The sequence below is a fragment of the Anolis carolinensis genome, chromosome 5, assembly GCF_035594765.1.
Source record: "Anolis carolinensis isolate JA03-04 chromosome 5, rAnoCar3.1.pri, whole genome shotgun sequence".
NCBI classification, from domain to species: Eukaryota; Metazoa; Chordata; class Lepidosauria; order Squamata; family Dactyloidae; genus Anolis; species Anolis carolinensis.
This window is the reverse complement of record NC_085845.1, coordinates 158,126,739-158,145,736: the sequence shown is the minus strand read 5'-3', so window position 1 is coordinate 158,145,736 and position 18,998 is coordinate 158,126,739. Positions and strand designations below refer to the sequence as shown.

General features: G+C 37.7%; 1 protein-coding gene across 1 annotated transcript in view; it reads left to right on the top strand.

The window, feature by feature from the left end:
* lin7a (lin-7 homolog A, crumbs cell polarity complex component) overlaps positions 1 to 18,998 on the top strand; it is a 52,201-nt gene that overhangs the window by 26,844 nt on the left and 6,359 nt on the right. The window contains exons 3-5 of the mRNA XM_003221123.3: positions 11,470 to 11,541; positions 14,563 to 14,772; positions 15,601 to 15,807. Coding sequence (XP_003221171.1) covers positions 11,470 to 11,541; positions 14,563 to 14,772; positions 15,601 to 15,807 — 489 coding nt within the window. The remainder of the gene's footprint in view (positions 1 to 11,469; positions 11,542 to 14,562; positions 14,773 to 15,600; positions 15,808 to 18,998) is intronic.

Below are 18,998 nucleotides of genomic sequence, written 5' to 3'. Positions count from 1 at the left end.
AATAAATTTCATTATTTCTTTGTTCCATTCCTTGAATATACTATTATTTCTAATTATCGGTAAGTTTTGAAATAAGTACAGTAATTTGGGAAGAACATTCATCTTAATAATTGCGATGCGACCTAATAAAGAAATATTTAAGAATTGCCATTGTTGCAGATCTTTCTTTATCTCCTTCCATTTTGTCCAATAGTTATTTTCCAGTAGCTTAGCATTTTTTGATGATATCCAGATACCTAAATATTTCAATTTTGTCACAAATTTTAATTCAGTTTTCTCTTGTATTATTCCCTGATTTTTCTTACTTATATTTTTCGCTAGCAATTTTGTTTTTTCCTTATTGATGTAGAAGCCTGCTAATTGACCGAAATTCTCAATTTTCTGTATCCATTTTTGAATTTGATTTTTAGGATCTTCGATTATACATAGTATGTCATCCGCAAAGGCTCGTATTTTAAAATCGTAGTTTCTAATTTTCAATCCTTTTAGTTGTTCATCACATCTGATATCTCTAATTAATGTTTCTAATGCGAAGATAAATATCAGAGGCGATAAGGGACAGCCTTGTCTTGTTCCTTTACCGATTGTGAAATCTTTTGATTGTTGTCCGTTTATCAGTATTCTAGCTTTTTGTTTATTATAAATTGACTCTAATGCGTTCAAAAAATAATAGCCTAAATCTAATTCTTTCCCTAATAATTTAAAAAAGTCCCAATTCAACTTATCAAAGGCCTTTTCGGCATCTAAAGACATCAAAATTGCTTCTTTTTGGTGATGTAAATCATAATACTCTATCGCGTCAATCACACATCTAAGGTTATCTTTTATATATCTCTCTGGTAAGAACCCATTTTGTTCTTTCCCAATCCATTCGTTCAAAAAGTTTTTAAATCTATTAGCTAAAACAGTCGTAAAGATTTTATAATCCGTATTAAGCAGAGAAATAGGCCTAAATTTACGTATTTCCAATTCCTCTCCTTCCTCTTTTGGTATAGCTATTATATCCGCCTGCGTCCATGATTCTGGAATTTTTTTCTCTCTCATAGCTGCATTCATTATTTTTACTAGCCAGGGCAATAGTTCATTTTCCAATACTCTGTAAAAATAAATTGGGAATCCATCCGGCCCAGGTGCTTTATTCGGTTTCATTGAATTCATTGCTTTTTTGATTTCTTCTATTGTTATCACCTTATTTAATAGTTCTCTTTGATCATCTGAAATTTTGTTGAATTTTTGTGCACCAAGATATTCCTCAATTTTACCTTGATCTATATTTTCTTCTTTATATAAAGTGGTATAGAACTCCTCAAATTCCTGGATAATATCCTTATCTGTAGTAAAAGTCACATTTCCTTTCTTTATTTTTATAATTGGTTGTTGTTGTTTTTTCTTTCTTATTTTACGTGCTAGCCATGCTCCCGGCTTATTTGCATTTTCAAAATTATATTGTTTTATAAATTTTAATTGGTTTGCAGTTTGTTCCAATTCTAAGTTTCTTTTATTATTTTGCAGTGATCTAATTTGATTTACTAAGCTGGTATTTGAGGGGTTTTCCTTTAACTTCTTCTCAGTATCATTCAGTTCTTTGTTTATTCTGGTTAATGTTAAAAATTTCACTTTATTTTTCTCCGCTTTTTGTTGAATAAGGTATCCCCTGATTACCGCCTTATAAGCATCCCAAATTATCTGATCACTAATTTCAGATGAAGCATTAGCTTCAAAGTATTCGTTTGTCAATTTTTTATTTCTAGCAATGTCTTCTTCTTTTTTAAGTAAATTATTGTCCAGTCTCCATTTTGAATTTTTTTTCTTATGATTGATTCTCATTATTATTGGATTATGGTCTGATTTATCTCTGGGCAATATATTAATTTCCTCGACTTTTGTACATAATGTTTTTGAAATCCAGACCATATCTATTCTCGACCAGGTTTTGTGTCTATATGAATAGAAAGTATAATCTCTTTTTTCCCTATTGTTCAAACGCCAGATATCTTTTAAGTCAAATTCTTCTTTTAAATTTCTAAAGTTCTGAGGGATTAATCTTGATCTCTCTTCTTTATTACTTTTAGTCATTCTACTTGTATCCAATTTCAGATCCATTATTCCGTTAAAGTCTCCTAGGATAATTAGATGATCAAATTCAGTCTCTAAGATCTTTCTTCTCAAATCCTTTACAAATTTAGTTTGTGGACCATTGGGGGCGTAGATGTTACAAATAAGTATTTTTTGCTGGTCGATTGTAATTTGAACTGCCACTATTCTACCTTCTTGATCTTTAAATTGTAGAGTCGCCGGAATATCGTCCTTTACGTATAATACCACTCCTCTTTTTTTCTTAATATCTGATGAGAAAAATTCTTTGCCAATTAATTTGTTTGTCAGGTGTGAGCCATGTCTTTGGGAAATATGGGTTTCCTGCAATGCAATTATATCAAATTTCCCCTTTTTTAGTTGAATCATTATTTCTTTCCTCTTGCATGGTGCATTTAAACCGTTGACATTATTGGAATAAAATTTTAATTGTCTGATAAGGTTACCTCTATCCATCTGTTGCTTCGTCTATCTCTTTTGCCTCCTGTGGTTTCCTTTCCTTTTCCATTTTTTCTTCATCCTCCGTAGTTAGGTCCACTTCATCCTCTCTTTCACATTCTTCTTCCTCCTCATCGTCTCCTACATCCGATGGTTCTGAGGTAGTAATAGGAGCTACCCCTTTGTTTTCTTTTACTTCTTTTGGAGATTGGTGTCTCGCTCTTTTTGGCTTTTTCCTTTTAACTGATGAGGGGGGAGATTCCTCCTGCGGAGTATATTTTTTCTCTTTCAGTAACTTCTGATAGAAATCTTTAGCTTTTTCCTCCGAGGTCAGCCAATATTTTTCACCATACCATGTCACCATTATACCTTCGTTCCTCTCCCATCTGAATCTTATTTTTTGTCTCTTAAGTTCGTCTGTTAGGAAAAAATATTTTCTTCTTCTATTCAGAATCGATTGAGGAAATTCTTTCAATACAATTATTTTCTTTTCTTTATAATAAATAGGATTTCTATTATTATTTATCAACACTTGGTCTCTGACTTTTTTCCTCACGAAATGTATAATAGTATCCCTTGTAGCCCTATTTCTTCTAGAAAAATTAGTTTGGATTCTGTATGCTTTGTCTATTTCATTTTCCACATATTCTTCTTCTCTTTGAAGGAGACCTGCATGCTGCATGTATTGAATGGCAACATTGCACAACTGCATGCTTTCCCAATTGCATGTCAAAATGTGCAAACAAATGCACATGTGTATCCTAATGTGTGCATTTACATGTTCATTTGAATCTGTATAACCACTACGACATGTGTAACTCCAATCCCTTGTCTGAACGTTGCTTGAACTTGAACTTCATTACCATCACCTTGAACTGAAAGCAGACTTTCTGCAATGGACGGAAATGTCTACCATCTTCCCTTGGACCTTGTACATATGTAGGAATAGTGGCTGCTGCTTTCATACAGAGTTATCAGAATTCAGTAGTCAAAGATAAGGCACACAGGTGATGGCCATTTATCCTGCTGCTAGTTAAGACTACAAAAGAAACTCTTTTATTTCCTGGAAATATACCTGGGAATATGTGGCTCTGGTACCCCCATTAGGTGAGACATGTGTTTATTTCCTGTACATACTTTCCTCCAAGCAATTCAGCTAGTAACTGTTGAAACAGAATACTGGACTTCATAGGTTATTGGTCTGTGCTGGCAGAACTGTTCCTATGCTTTTATGCTGCTGCTGCTACACTAATAGATCAATATCTGCAGGATACACATTCCCTATTTGCAAGAATCTAGTAATAGTCGACAACAGCACATTAACCTTCAGTTATTGAAGCCCATTAATTAGGCCAAGTGTTCAAAGGCATTGCTGAACACATGAACTTAATAAGGACACATAAGTAAATTTGATCAGTTTGCTAGAATCTTGAAATTTCCTTTTGTGTTTTGAAATAAAACAAAAATACAGCTATTCTGAGATTGAATGAGAGTTCTTTTGGGTGTAACTTTCATTTTTCTATCAATTTAGCATATGGATGAATTTTGTTGTGCCTCATTCATAGAATATTATTTGATAGGGGAAGTATGTTCCAGATGCCAATACTGTCTTCCATTTGTAATCCCCATATGGTTTCTCACCACCTCTTCCATTCTATTTTTCCCTATCAAAAAAGAGAAACAAGAAGGTAAAGACAGAACATATGCCTTTTGATTTATAGCACTGCCTAGATAAAGTACCTATCTTTTTCAGAGGCAATGATTCATCCAGCATTTCTAAAAGTCAAATTATCTGTGTTGATATGTTAGATAGCCAAACACCAAGCTATGAATGTTAGGCAAATATGGACTTCTTATATCAGATATTTGTGCAGCATTAGCCAGATTGCTTTATTGTTTCTCTGTCTTGTATTTTTTCTCAGATATCTGAAAAATAAAACTCCAGTACTAGAATCACTCCAGTGTGATTATAGCTTTTCCAAAACAAGGTAGCTTGTGTAATGCTCTATTCTAATCCCAAGCTGATTTCACAGATGTCTAGTTACTTTGATTAAAAGAAGCTCAAGGTCTACAAAACAGTGAGGAAGGAAGGAAGATTACAAGGACCTTTTCACTGTATGCATTCCAGGGACTGAAGCTGTAATGCAGTCTCTGTGCAATGTACACGTCTGCCATTGAAACCCATTACATTTTCTTCTGTAAGGTTTTTTTTAAGCATCCATCAACACCTGCAATAAACAGCTTTATTTTTCCTAATAATGATTGTAATTTGAAAAGTTTCTTTTAAGTACATAGAATCTCATATATGCACACCTTATTTCCCCCCTCTTTTCAGTCCTCACACTCCCAACTGTAATTGTGAAGGCCAATTTAGAAACTCGCCTGAATTTCACAGAGTGCTGTTTCATTGGCCCTAAAGAGTTCACCGCTTGGGTAAAAAAATAAATAGATACTAGCCAGCCAAAGCATTGTATTATTGAAGGTTTTCATGGCTGGAATCACTGGGTTGCTGTGAGTATTTCAGGCTGTATGGCCATGTTTCAGCAGCATTCTCTCCGAACGTTTTGCCTGTATCTATGGCTAGCATCTTCAGAGGTTCTTGAAAGATGCCAGCCACAGATGGAGGCAAAACGTTAGGAGAGAATGCTGCTGGATCATGGCCATACAACCTGAAATACTCACGACAACCCAGTCTCCAATCTTGTTGAGTACTTTCTCTGATTTCCCTCTTTTTCAGCTGCTAGGCAGGTGATAACTGGGGATATGGCCCTATGTCTTAGTGTTAGGTGGACAGTTCTACATATAGAAACAGCAGCAGATGGGTTTCCATGACTATTGTTACACCTAGTTCTGCTGGCTCATGGTAACTAAAACCAGAAGTGGGGTGATTTTTTCCTTGCCCCCCCCCCCAAGTTCTTATGCTTTTTAGTTTTCCTTCAAGAGTATCTTCTGGTTCAACTTGTTTAGGGTTTTACCACCAGTAGAAACATGGATTCAAATTGATGCAAGTGGCCCTTCAATTAACCATTTCAAACTGTTTGTAGATTTAATCTTAGAAACACAATGCTAAATTGATAACAGAAATAAATAGGCAACCCATACAAGTCATACAATTTATCAATAATAGTAGTAATACCAACAACCACCATTTTGGTGGTAGTAGCAGCACACAGTTGCTCTGATTCTACAGCAACAATGAGAAAATTGAAAGTGTTGGACTGCAGCCCTCATACTTCCTGACTATTGGTTATGCTGACTGGGTCAGATGGGAGTCTAGCAACAGCTGGAGGTTCCCCATTTGTTTTCTTCCAGGATAGAAGAAGCAACCAATGTTGATTTCACTCCTTCACCTCTCAGATTGCTGATTGATGAATTACATATGAGTATCTCGAAGTACACAAATATTATTCCATTGAGAAAATGGCACCAAATGCAGGAAAATGCTGTAATTTTATATTAGTGCTGCAACCTCTCATCTTGCACTTGGCCCATCTTATGTTTGGTATTCTTTGAAGAAACATATCAAGCAGACTTTGAAATCCTTTGAACACTAACTGTCAAGAGTCAGACGCCAGTTAACATACAAAACAAAGTTTATTCTGAAGATAAGCCAAAAAATAACATAAACACAGGAAATATCCTTGAAACACTTCACTTTTGTGTTTCGAGAGTAGATTGGACAATAATAACTCAAAAACGAGCCACGCTAATTTCCCATGCTGGCATTCAATAAAAAACTAAATAACGCTTCAATTCAGCTTTGGAAAACAAATAGAGTTAATTGCTGGAAAATAAACAAACTAGAAAAGCAGTAAAGCTGCTTCCACGGTGCAGATAAGCCGAGAGCCTCAAAGGGATGATGAATAGCCGTCGTCAGAAGAATCCAAGGTCAGGTCGGGAGGCAGCAGAAATTCCGAAAGACAAACCAATAGTCAGAAGCCAGGAGTAGCCGTCAGTCAGAGGGCGTAGACAGAAGCCAGGTCAAATTCAATCCAAAGTCCGAAGAGGGTGCAGTCATCCAAAACAGGTCCACGATAAGACACAGCGAGAGCCAAGCTAAATGATATCAGCAGATTCAAATCATAGTCCAAGTTCAGTCTTCAGGGAAACACAGAGATCCCAATGGCGCCTCAGCAACACCTTGCCACACGCAAAGTGCAGTGGCCAAACATTCCCATTTTATTCCCCTTCCTCCTGGGTGACCAAACAATCACACCCAAACACCAGGTGTCCCAAATCTACTCAGAGTCTGAACTCCACACAGCTAGAGCTCGTGGATCTGGAGTACCTAGCAATTCGTCGGAGTCCCAATCATCCTGCCCACACTTAGCCCCATGAACACTTAAAGAACCATCCTCCCTTCTCCAAGCATCCCAATTGGGATCAGCTCCTGCAGAAACCCCAGGTTCAGAAGTATCCATAAGCCCCAAATCCCCAGACATCTCCGGTGGCTGTGCCCATTCAGTGCCCGCTTCCCCAGCCACCACCTGTTCCTCAGCATCCATCTCCCCATCTGAATCTTCCTCAGAAGATCCCCCATATAGCTCGCTAAGTCACTTCCTGCGCAACTCCTCCAGTGAACCCTCATCACGAGGGTTTTTTCTTCCTCTTCGAATTCCATCACCATCAACCATAATCCCCGAAGGCGCAGTCACAACACTAACTGATTGCCTCTTACATTATTTAGCCATGGACATTTTTCATTTGGACCAAACATTCAAGCGAGAGCAATTATAACTTGATTATTTATAACACCAGTAAGTCAGGGCGCATTAAATTAGTCATGAAATGATTAAGGATGTCTTAAGATGATTTAGTGTTTGATTAGAACTACAGCACTACAATTTCAGACTCAATAAAAATACCAGTTGGTATCTCCCATGCACTTGGTTTCCATAACATGACTCATTAGAGTGTAACTGAACTGTGTAAATTGTAGAAACACAGAGAAATATGAAAAGCCTGATCCAATCTCAACTGCATGCAGACAACTTTACTGTTGCAAAAGGTCTAGATATTTCTTCCAAAAACGTATTTCTTTTGCATAACATTTCCTTGTATCAAGATGAAAAGCTATATTTTTCCAAATGGCAATCCATTACAAAAACAACAATTCAGACTTGTGGAATATGTTAAGTATACACTGTGATATTCAGAGCCTTGAAAGTTACTTTAAAGTAGAATGAATATAATAACATAATGAGGCCACCTGTGACTATAGGGAGGGAGCGAGAGATGAGGAAGATGAGGATAGGTGAGGATGATAATGATAATAGTGATGCTTTCCACATACTGGATGACATCAGTATGTTGTCATCTCCATTAAAAGTATCTTTTCAGTGTCATTGGGTAGGTGCTAATTTTTGTCCATGCCTGTAAGATACTGTAACCAAGATACTATATACTTTTACAAAACGTGAGAAGAAACAATTTAAAAATGGGTATCCTTGCAGATTATGCTGAGGCAAATAAAAGGTCTAATGTTTAGACAATATTTTCCTCATCCTCTGGGCCATTTTTTCCTTTTCTATAATGATATGCTTTGGAAGACATCGTACAGTATTTCACAATATTACATCTATAGCCTTTAATTTTAAGTAATTCGTAGAAAGAAAATTGCATGGAAATACAAAGTAATTTTAACCATTAATATCCAACAAGAGGAGCAATCTTTTCCATATCATTTGACAGGCATTTTATGAAAACAATATCTGTTTTTGTTGTTGTTGTTGTTGTTGTGCCTTTAAACTTTTTGTTGCTTAAACCAATATTGTGGCTTATTTCTAGATGTGTAGTATTCACTAGTTGAAGCATAGGTTATTTCAAACATGTGAAACAACTTGATTTTTGCATTTCCAATGGTAGAGCAGTTAAACACAAGTGGAGAGTTCTTTCGGAAGGATATTTTTATTCATGTACTGACAAAACATGTAGTGTTTCTCTCAGGGGATCATGCTGCTATGCCAGGAGGTGGCAGCTATGGGTAGGTGCCAGGTAGGATGGCAGAGGCAATTTGGGATATAATTATTTAACATTAAAACTGTGTCTGTCTCAAAGGACTTTTATTTCTGAGGCAAAATTCAGGTCAGGGACCTCAGTATGCAACAAAGAAAGAAAGAATGAACAGATGGCCATGGGGTCAGAGCGGATTTCAAACCACCTGGGCACAATAGTACATCCTTCACTAACAGTTCCAGTCTTTCTGCAGAAGTGCCCACATTATAAACCAATAAAGAATCTTTACCATAAAAAAGTCTGGGTGGTATAGTCATTTGAGCATTGAACTACGACTCTGTAGATCAGGGTTCAAATCCCCTCTCAATAATGGAAACCCACTGGATAACCTTAGGCAAGTCACACCCTTTCAGCCCTAGAGGAAAGCAAAGGCAAAGCCCTTCGAACAAATTATGCCAAGAAAACCTTGTGATAAATTTGCATTGGGATTATCCTAAATTGTAGATGACTTAAAGACACAAAACAACAACAGATACCTGTGTCTTAGGGGAAGGGTCAGTTTCAGAAGGACACTATTGCACTTGAATGCTATATGAGCAGAATACTGAACTAATTGGATCTTTTATCTGATCCAGCTGAGTTTTTCTTAAGTTCTTATTCCTCAGTTACTTTTTAAAAAACAAAGTGATGTGAGAAACAAACTCAAAGTGAAAATCATAACAAGGTCCCTAGCAGAACATATCTTTAGTGTTAAGTTGACTTACAGGATGGAAATGGAAAGTTGCTCCATTAATGTTCCATTAAGGCAAGGGTTTCCAGGAGTTTTGGTATCTGTTTTGCAACTCTGCATAAGTTCCTTCCTCTGTGAAGCTGACAGTTGAGTGATAATTTGAATCTTGATTTCCAGCATCCAACCTTAGCTGGTTGGTTACTTATGCTTCACCATGCATGATTGACAAGGGGACAAAAGAGAATGTAAACTGCCATAAATGTGTATGTGATTACTAGCATATAGATGCACATTTAGGGAAAAAAAGGCTGGCATTCAGTGTTATAGATTTGTAACCTGGAGTTCCAGATCTATAACTATTCTGCATTCAGGAAGATTATATAATCTTTCTATAAAATTACACAAATGCCCCATCCCCAGTCCATCTTAATAGCCAGCAGCTGGGCCTGGCAATTGGGACACAAGAAAGATGAGGTTTCCACACAGACACTCTATCAGTGAGCAAATCTATGCAAGGAGTTGCAACAGGATTGTTGCACCTCATTCCCTTTGCACTCTTATTGCCAGCTGAACCTAGCTTTAAGTAGCTCTGGAGAATATCAGTTAATATGTACCTTCTGAAGAGAAATACAATGCATCTCAGGCTCCTTCTATACTGTCTTTATATCTGATCACAGGTTATCTGCTTTGAACTGGATTATATGAGTCTCCACTGCCATATAATCTGGAAAAAAGACATAATCTGGGATCAGATCCTGGGACATAGAGCAGTGTGGAAGGGGCCTCAATAGTGGGGGGAGATTGTGATATGTATATCTGTTGAGTCTGCTCTTCAGATGCAGATGGGCAACTTCAAGTCCTTTGTTCTCTCTTATGATTATCTGTATTTAAATGAGGCTTGCATTAGAAAAGTCCTGGATCATCCCAAAACACTTCGTTGACAAAGATGAAACAGAAAATTGCAAACCTCCCAGCCAAGGTACAGTTAGCCTTCCATATCCACACATTCTGCATCCATGAATTGAAACAGCCATGACTTGAAAAATATTTTGTAAAGAAATCCCAAAACCAAACCTTGATTTTGCCGTTTTATATAAAGGATACAATTTTACTATGACACATATAATGGGATTTGAGCACCCATAGATTTTGGTATTCCAGGGTCTACTGAATAGAATACATACAGATGATCATGTTATTTTGACATTTGAATAATGAAAATCTGCAAATCTGTCTTTTTTAACTCTTTTAAAACTCTTTTAAACTCTTTTAAAAATGGAATAAACAACAATTGTTGTCCTTTCATGACACCCAAAATAATCTTCCTGGAGCTTCATAACTTTACTCTGCCCAAGAGAAAGACTAGCTCTTGATAGAGCTTCAAACTAAAGTAGGTATCTCCAACATACACCTGTTTTTGTTTGCCAGTTGGACAACTGTCCTCTACAAAGGTAGACACATAGTAACCATGTCCAATCTCAACACTAGTCACTTAATTTCAGTACTAAAATCAGTTAAGACCACACATGGATCACACAATGTAGTTACAATGATATAGATAAGATCCATCCCGATCTGATTCCTTAAAAGAGTTCTGTGGCCCTGGTAGTGGCACTGAAGGATGATGCGTTCAACCCACTTCTATAAACAAAGCATGGTGTAACAAGCAGCAGCAGGAATCTATGGAGTCCTATCACAACTGCATGTCATACCAGGGGCAGTAAGGTAAACGTTTCTGCCTACAGCACCCTGTTTACCAGCAACACACAATTTCTTTAGTTGTTGGAGCTTCCTGAATGTTAAGTTGGATTGGAGGAGAATTCATGGTCAGGACAATAGTGCCGTGACCATAAATGTGTATGGCAAAATGTATGAGATCCTAAGTCTAGCTATAAATAATGAACTGGATACTAACCATCATTTACAAAATAGAGATGTAGAGTCATGGAATATCATATAACTGACAGTTTCACACATTGGTCTATTGCCGTGAAAGCCACATTCCACACATAGCCAATAATAAGGAAGTATTCTGAGTTTTGCAGAAAATACATTGCAGTACTGAGGAGAAGGATGTGGACTGCAAATGTTACTAAACTGAGCATGCAGCAAGGCTGTTGGAGATAGAATGTCTACAATTCATCTAAGTTTAACCAAAAACAGTGAAAATATACGACAAGCATTAAATCCAATATTAATTTTGCTTCCATAACTGTATATTTTTCTGTTTTTTTTTTCTTTTATCATTTTAGGTATATCAGTATATGCATGAAACCATAAGTGTTAATGGCTGCCCAGAATTCCGTGCCAGGGCTACTGCAAAGGTAAGGTGCTTTCAGCTTTAGAATGTATGCTCCCAACGTGGCCTAGTTATTGACTGTGCGCGTGTATGTTTCAGGTATTCGTGTGTACACTGTAAGAAAATTTAGACATCAGTGGCAGCCCAGAGTCTAGAACCAGTACTACTTCCCAGGTAACAATCATAATGGCAAATTCAACCTTTGTGCTGCTTCTGTAGCTTAAGAAAAGAGAATGCTTTATAGAGTTAAGCGGCTTGCTGGGGCGGCGTGGGAATCAGCTTCCAATCAAATCTGCTCTTTTTTTACATTGACCATTGATGCTTTTGTACTCAGTTCTCTTCCAGCCATTTTTGTTTGTAATACCTTCTTAATAGTAGGGGCTAAGAGAGCCCTACTTTCAGAAGTGCTGAGCACACATTTCTTATAGCTGTGCATTTTCATCACTTCTGAAAAACAGTCCCTTTTATAATTAAGATTCCTTTGAAACGGTGTAATATTTCTACACTTGGAGATATTGCCTTTGTAACTAGGTCTGGAATGTACTTTTGTGTTTTCATTGTACAAGAATAGATGTTTGTAAAGTGAATAGGTGCTTCCCTATGGAATAAATTACTTCTTTTCTCATTCTTTGTTACTGATAAAATGAATGTACTTCCACTGAAAGGAAGGGGAGAAATAGCTCTTGAGACTCTTGTGAATCAGAGCTATACATGGTGATTTTTCTTCACATCGAGGAGTTAAGCCAAAACTTGGTGTAGGGGAAGTAGTGTTTTACATTAAATGGCATCTTATTAAGAAAGAGTTAAAAAAAAAAACACTCTTAGTAATTCAATATTTTAATATTAGTTATGGAATGTAGATATAGATAAAATGACTCCCATTTCTAGAATAACAAGTTTGATCCTAGGAGAACTCTAAAGTTATTTAAGGTTTATAACAATTGATCCTAGAAAGCTGTTTTCCAAATTATCTTGCTGTGGATATAAGCAGAAATGACTGCTAAGTAGTACAGTTAAAAGGGAAAAGCTCTCAAGTAGGTATGTCATTCTCATTTCTTATCCATATAGAACAGCAAGACTGTAGAGCAATGTTTCAGTATCACAATACTTCCTGGCTATTTCTGGGCTGTCTGCATTGCATTTTTTTCCCTTGTGTCTGACATTGAATGTGTGCATGATGATGACCAAGTTTGCATGATGGCAGATTTTGCCGGTGTAACTAAGGAATTATTTTCATTTTATTTAGTTGTATCTATTGAACAAATATCCCTAGAAAAAGTTAGATGTCCTCATTTTACAGCACCCTTAGAACTTGTGCGAATAATGCAACTAACATTAAGCACCTGCTTGTCGCATTTGTTTTAATGAAAGAAAATGTACTTATTGTTTGCTGCTGAAATTGGTAAATACAGAAAGTACTTAATATTGAGTGGGTTCTGGCTTTGATTTTAATATGCAAAAGGTGCATGATAACTACTAGCAGAGTGTACCTCCTAGTTTATTTTTTTAAAACTAAGCTATTTCCCCTGCCATGTAAAAAAGAGAGAGAGAGAGAGAGAGAGAGAGAGAGAGAGAGAGAGAGAGAGAGAGAGAGAGAGAGAGAGAGAGAGAGAAGTGTCCTGCAGATCATTTTTTCAGCTTTTGGGTACCCTGCTGTTTATTGTTTTGGGTGGCCTCAATTCATTATTTCAGCTTCTCTTATACTTTAAGGAGTCCCAAAAGTGTACCAGCTATTGTTATTACACTGACATCATGAAATAATTTTACTAACCTTCCTTATCATCACCACAAGTCAGTGGTTCCATTGCAGATGTAGACTTTCTCCTTTGGACTGAAAACTCTTTCATGCATCTTCATTCTAACTTAGAGTTTAATAGATACATTACAGCTCTACCTTGATTTGATTGGGGGGGAAATTCTCCAAATATTTTAAAATACATATTTGAAAAATAATGTGTATACATTAGAAGGAAAACATGTTGTATTTTAGTAAACTCATTAAGGCCCCTTCTAGACTGCCATATAAAATCCAGATTATCTGCTTTGAACTGGATGATAGGCAGTGTAGACTAATATAATCCATTTCAAACCAGATAATCTGGATTTTATATGGCAGTGTAGATGGGGCCTAAATGTGTAGATGTGGCCTAGATTACCAGAGTTAATAAGCATTTGCTTTCATCAATACTCAAGTTTAAAAGGGAGGTTTCATCCAGAAGCATTCCTTAAAGATATAGAAAATCTAATGCACATGTACAGAAAAGCAGCACCATGCAAAACTCTGATATTTATCATTTCTTTTGCGTTCATGAACTGCATTCATGAGATAACTAAGAGGGACCTCCCCAGGCTGAATTCAATTTTTGGTCCCAGCTAAACAAGACTGCTTGAATCAATGGGGCTTTCTAAATGTAAATCTTACTGATTCAAGGTACATTTACACTCTAGTTCAATGGTTCTCAACCTGTGTGTTTTGGCCTACAACCCCCAGAAATCCCATCCTGTTTACCAGCTGTTAGGGTTTGTGGGAGTTGAAGGCCAAAACATTTGGGGACCCACAGGTTGAGAATCCACTGCTCTAGTTTGATACCACTTTAACTACCATGGCTCAGTACTATAGAATCCTGGGAGGTCTTTTGTCCTCTCTGCCAAATAAGACAGTTGCCTTACCAAACTACAATTCCCAGGATTCCACTACATTGAACCATGGCAGTTAAAGTAATGTCAAACTGCATTAATTCTACAGTACAGATGTGCCCTCAGTATATCTGCTCTAGTTGGAATTAACACTTAGATAGAGCTCGATGTGAGTATCAAACTGCATTTCCGCCTCAGGATTTATACACTCCTGTAATAGTGCTGTTGTCACATAACTCTACAGGAAGGCCTTAAGCATTATATTCTCAATATCAGTGTCCTTTATTCAAAAGGATATTTTATTTATCTTTTTTAATAAAGAATGTTGCATTGTGGAAGTGAATCAATTGAACAAAAGTATCCATAGTGCTTTTCTAACTTTGTGTTTAAAAAGTGCATTTTCTTCTAGGCAACCGTTGCAGCTTTTGCAGCCAGTGAAGGCCATTCTCACCCTCGAGTTGTAGAACTGCCAAAGACAGATGAAGGCCTTGGGTTCAATGTCATGGGAGGAAAAGAACAAAATTCTCCTATTTATATTTCTCGCATAATTCCTGGAGGAGTAGCTGAGAGGCATGGAGGACTCAAACGCGGAGACCAGCTGCTTTCGGTCAATGGAGTGGTATGTGATCATTTTGCACTGATTTAGAGTTTTCTAAATTGTAGTCTTTTCGAGACGTTCAGGACCCGTATAGCAAATTAAAAGGTGTGTGTATACACACATACTAATACTCTTTAGTCTTTATGGTATCGTGACATAGCAGGGCTCATTGCATCAGATGTTATTGCCTGGAAATGTGAAAAGCAGTAAGAAAAAAGATCATATCATTTTGTAAGGGGCATGACCAATAATTACTTACCTTCAGCCCCCTCACATAGTAGTTGAATTCGTTAAGGAGTACATTTGAATATCTCTTAGCAGTGAGTCCCATTGAAGCAAATGGAAATTCGTGCCAAAGCAAGCCTGCAGAGCATAGGTTAACTTGGTCTCTAATTTATAGGTTTGCTGTAAGTCAAAGTCAACTTGAAGGCAACTAACAACAACAATAAACATGTTCACAATTTCAATGCAGGTCTGCTTTAAACATTTTGTTTCTTTTGATAGACAAGAAGCTTGGATTGTCTTTTTGTCTTTCTGCTACTTCAGCACTAGTTGTATAATTTACTACTTGCCTTTTAGGATATTAACCTCTCCAAGTCTCCTATGGAGAGACGGGGCAGGATACAAATAAAGTTTATTATATTATTTATTCAATTCTTACATTATCACAATGCAGGCAATATTTTTTTATTCTAACCCTGAATTCTGCTATGCCTTCTCACTCTCTCTTGGATTGAGAAATGCTACAGTTCAAGGACAGGCAGGACTAAGACAGCCTCTAAACCCAGATTAGGGCTCCAAAAATCATTCTATGAATAAATTTTAAATAACATGTTCATTTTTCCAAAGAGCGTAGAAGGAGAGCATCATGAAAAAGCTGTGGAGCTTCTGAAAGCTGCTAAGGACAGTGTCAAGCTGGTGGTACGCTACACTCCTAAAGTGCTGGATGAGATGGAGGCTCGCTTTGAAAAACTGAGGACAGCACGACGCAGACAACAGCAACAGCTGTTAATTCAGCAACAACAGCAAAATGCACAGCAAAATCATATGTCGTAGGTGAGAGCATTCTTTGGTCTTGCTTTTGACCTTTGCCCTTGAAAAGGCCTTGTAAGTTATGAGTTATTTGGTATATGCCTACTCCCAACATTTCTGGCTGCTAAACAGTAGTTGTCTTCCCAAGAGTAATACTAGGACATTCCCTCCTCATTCTCACAGTGGCATCTGCAGCTTTTGCCCATTTTGCCAGGGTTGATTATATGATTACATATCCTGCTGCCTACACACATCTAATTCTGTAGACAGATAGAAAAGAAGGAAGGAGAAGAAAACAATCACATTCAGAATTCAGATTTATTTATTTTATTCATAATAAAACCGACATGTTTTCTATTCTGCTTTCCCCCCAGAGAATTAGTATGTGAAGGCCCCTAAGAGGGTGCTGTTTCTTCCATTTATCTAGTAAACACACTGAGTATACAATTTATCATCTGCCAGGTATTTATCTGACTTCATCCTAAAACGCCTGTTGCTACTGCTTTCCATTATCTGCTTCTGTTAGTGTTTGTTATTATCAACCATTGCCTAATAGGTTTCTATAGTGTAGCTTCAAGAAATAAGTATGAGTCATCAGTACCAGCTCTCTTTAATGGCATTATAATTATTTCCTTTTAAACTAGTCTCTGCCAATTTTCTAATGGAATAGTAGAAGTTAAGCAGAGCCCCAGCTACCATAATGCCTATTGTTTATACTTCTTGTATACTTCTTTTTCCTGTCTCTAGCTTTGTAGGTCCTGCTTTAATTATTTGGAATTCAGATGCTAATCTATAATTTACCTTGATGTGTCATATCCTTAAATGCTCGCTAAACTTTGATAAGTATTAGAAGCAAGTGAGTATTTAGTTTTTATATCAGTCCCAAACAAAGTTGGGTTGTGGTTTTAAAGTCTAACAAGAAATGCATTTGGAATTAAATCTGACTTGTTACAGCAGTTTCCCTGATTTGTTCACCCAGTGCAATTCAAGTAAATTTGGCTTTGAAAACAAGCCTGATTTCTTTAGTATAAAACAGAATATAACAAATGGCCTGGTAAAAGGGCTGCAATAGAAATAGGCCATTCCTGAAATACAGCAAGGAATGCAGGGTCCCAAAATGTAGATCTGTCACAGGGCAGGAAGTATCTCCATTTTAGCTATATTCTTCTCTTTGTGACTAATTAACCTTCTGTGTTCCCACAAAGTTGAAGTGTTATAAGAAAACCTCTTGAAAAAATTATCAGCCAGTCTGTGGCTGTGGTATGTCCTATATACTCATTTATAAGTCTAGAACCTTTAGTAAAGAAAATCAACCCAAAAGCAATGGGCCATCTTATCCATGGGTCAGTGTGACTACTCCCTCTCTGAGTGACGGGCAAGAGCTTACTCCCTTCTCCACATAATAACCTTTGTCTTATCTATGGTTCATAACAAAATTCATAATTTTGGCACTCAAACCTGACCTCAACTTATACACAAGGCTGACTTATACATGAGTGCATCATGATTTTAACAACATGGCTCTTCCAACAGGCCTTAGAATCATAGAATCATAGAATAGTAGAGTTGGAAGAGACCTCATGGGCCATCCAGTCCAACCCCCTGCCAAGAAGCAGGAAATCGCATTCAAAGCACCCCCGACAGATGGCCATCCAGCCTCTGCTTAAAAGCCTCCAAGGAAGGAGCCTCCACCACAGCCCGGGGGAGAGAGTTCCACTGTCGAACAGCCCTCACAGTGAGGAAGTTCTTCCTGATGTTCAGGTGGAATCTCCTTTCCTGTAGTTTGAAGCCATTGTTCCGTGTCCTAGTCTGCAGGGCAGCAGAAAACAAGCTTGCTCCCTCCTCCCTATGACTTCCCTTCACGTATTTGTACATGGCTATCATGTCTCCTCTCAGCCTTCTCTTCTGCAGGCTAAACATGCCAAGCTCTTTAAGCCGCTCCTCATATGGCTTGTTCTCCAGACCCTTAATCATTTTAGTCGCCCTCCTCTGGACGCTTTCCAGCTTGTCAACATCTCCCTTCAACTGTGGTGCCCAGAATTGGACGCAGTATTCCAGGTGTGGTCTGACCAAGGCAGAATAGAGGGGTAGCATGACTTCCCTGGATCTAGACGCTATACCCCTATTGATGCAGGCCAGAATCCCGTTGGCTTTTTTAGCTGCTGCATGACATTGTTGGCACTTAGGCCTTTGAGCCTAAGTGATTCTAGCTAGCCCCATGACCCAATTGTGCCAATTTGCACTTTGTTATAATTAGCCTATACGCAGGTTTTACTGCATTTTAGGAAAAATTATAATTCTTATACTTGGATTTTATGTACAATGTTGCTTTTATACTTAAGTTATATATTTTATATTTGTCACTTGTATTCTGTGTATTGTGGTTCAGATGCGGCACTATAGTGCTGCTGTGAGCTGCCCCAAATCCCCCTGGGGAGATGGTGGTGGGGTACAAATAAAGATTTATTATTATTTATTATTTAATATAAAGCCCTATACAGCTTGGGCCAATTATTTGAAGGAATGTATCTCCCTGTATGAACCTATGAGAACTGTCCCTTTCTGAGGGTGTGCCCTCCCAAACCTCAGAGCTTTTCAAGAGTGAGATCTCTAATTCCATCTCCAAGGGGAGCCTCCTTTGTCAGCCACCCAACCTTCTAAACTTATAGTAACTGTTGCAAAAGTCAACCTTTCACTCCCTAAAGGGGGGTACCATGGTGCATGCCAAGACCATTTCACCTTTACCATGCCATGGAAATCTATTTAAGTGACACCACTCCAAACCTATTACCTCACCCAGCAAAAGCAGTATGGGATTTGCGGAAAACCCTCCAATGAAGTCTTAAATGGGGGAAAAAATCCCACCCAGCCCTTACATGACAAGTTTATAATTGCACTGTCCTTAGGGTGGGAGGGTGGATCACAAAGAAAAGAAAGAGGAATGACAAAAGGCAGCTCGACCTTAAATACCCTGCCGCTCTGGCCCTGTCACATGATTGGTGCTGTTGAAGTCAGCTGGCCCCAACCAAGTCTGGCCTCTTTCACAAGGACCTTCAGATACTCCACCCTCTGCACCTTAGGCTTTGCCTGCCAGCTGCGAGTGAAACTTGGGGAATGATGAGGGGCAGGCTGCTGAGGATGGTCTGAGTGGAATTTGGGGGGCTGTCTAGTTTTTAACTGTAACTGTAAATATATTCTATTTTAATTGTATTTTC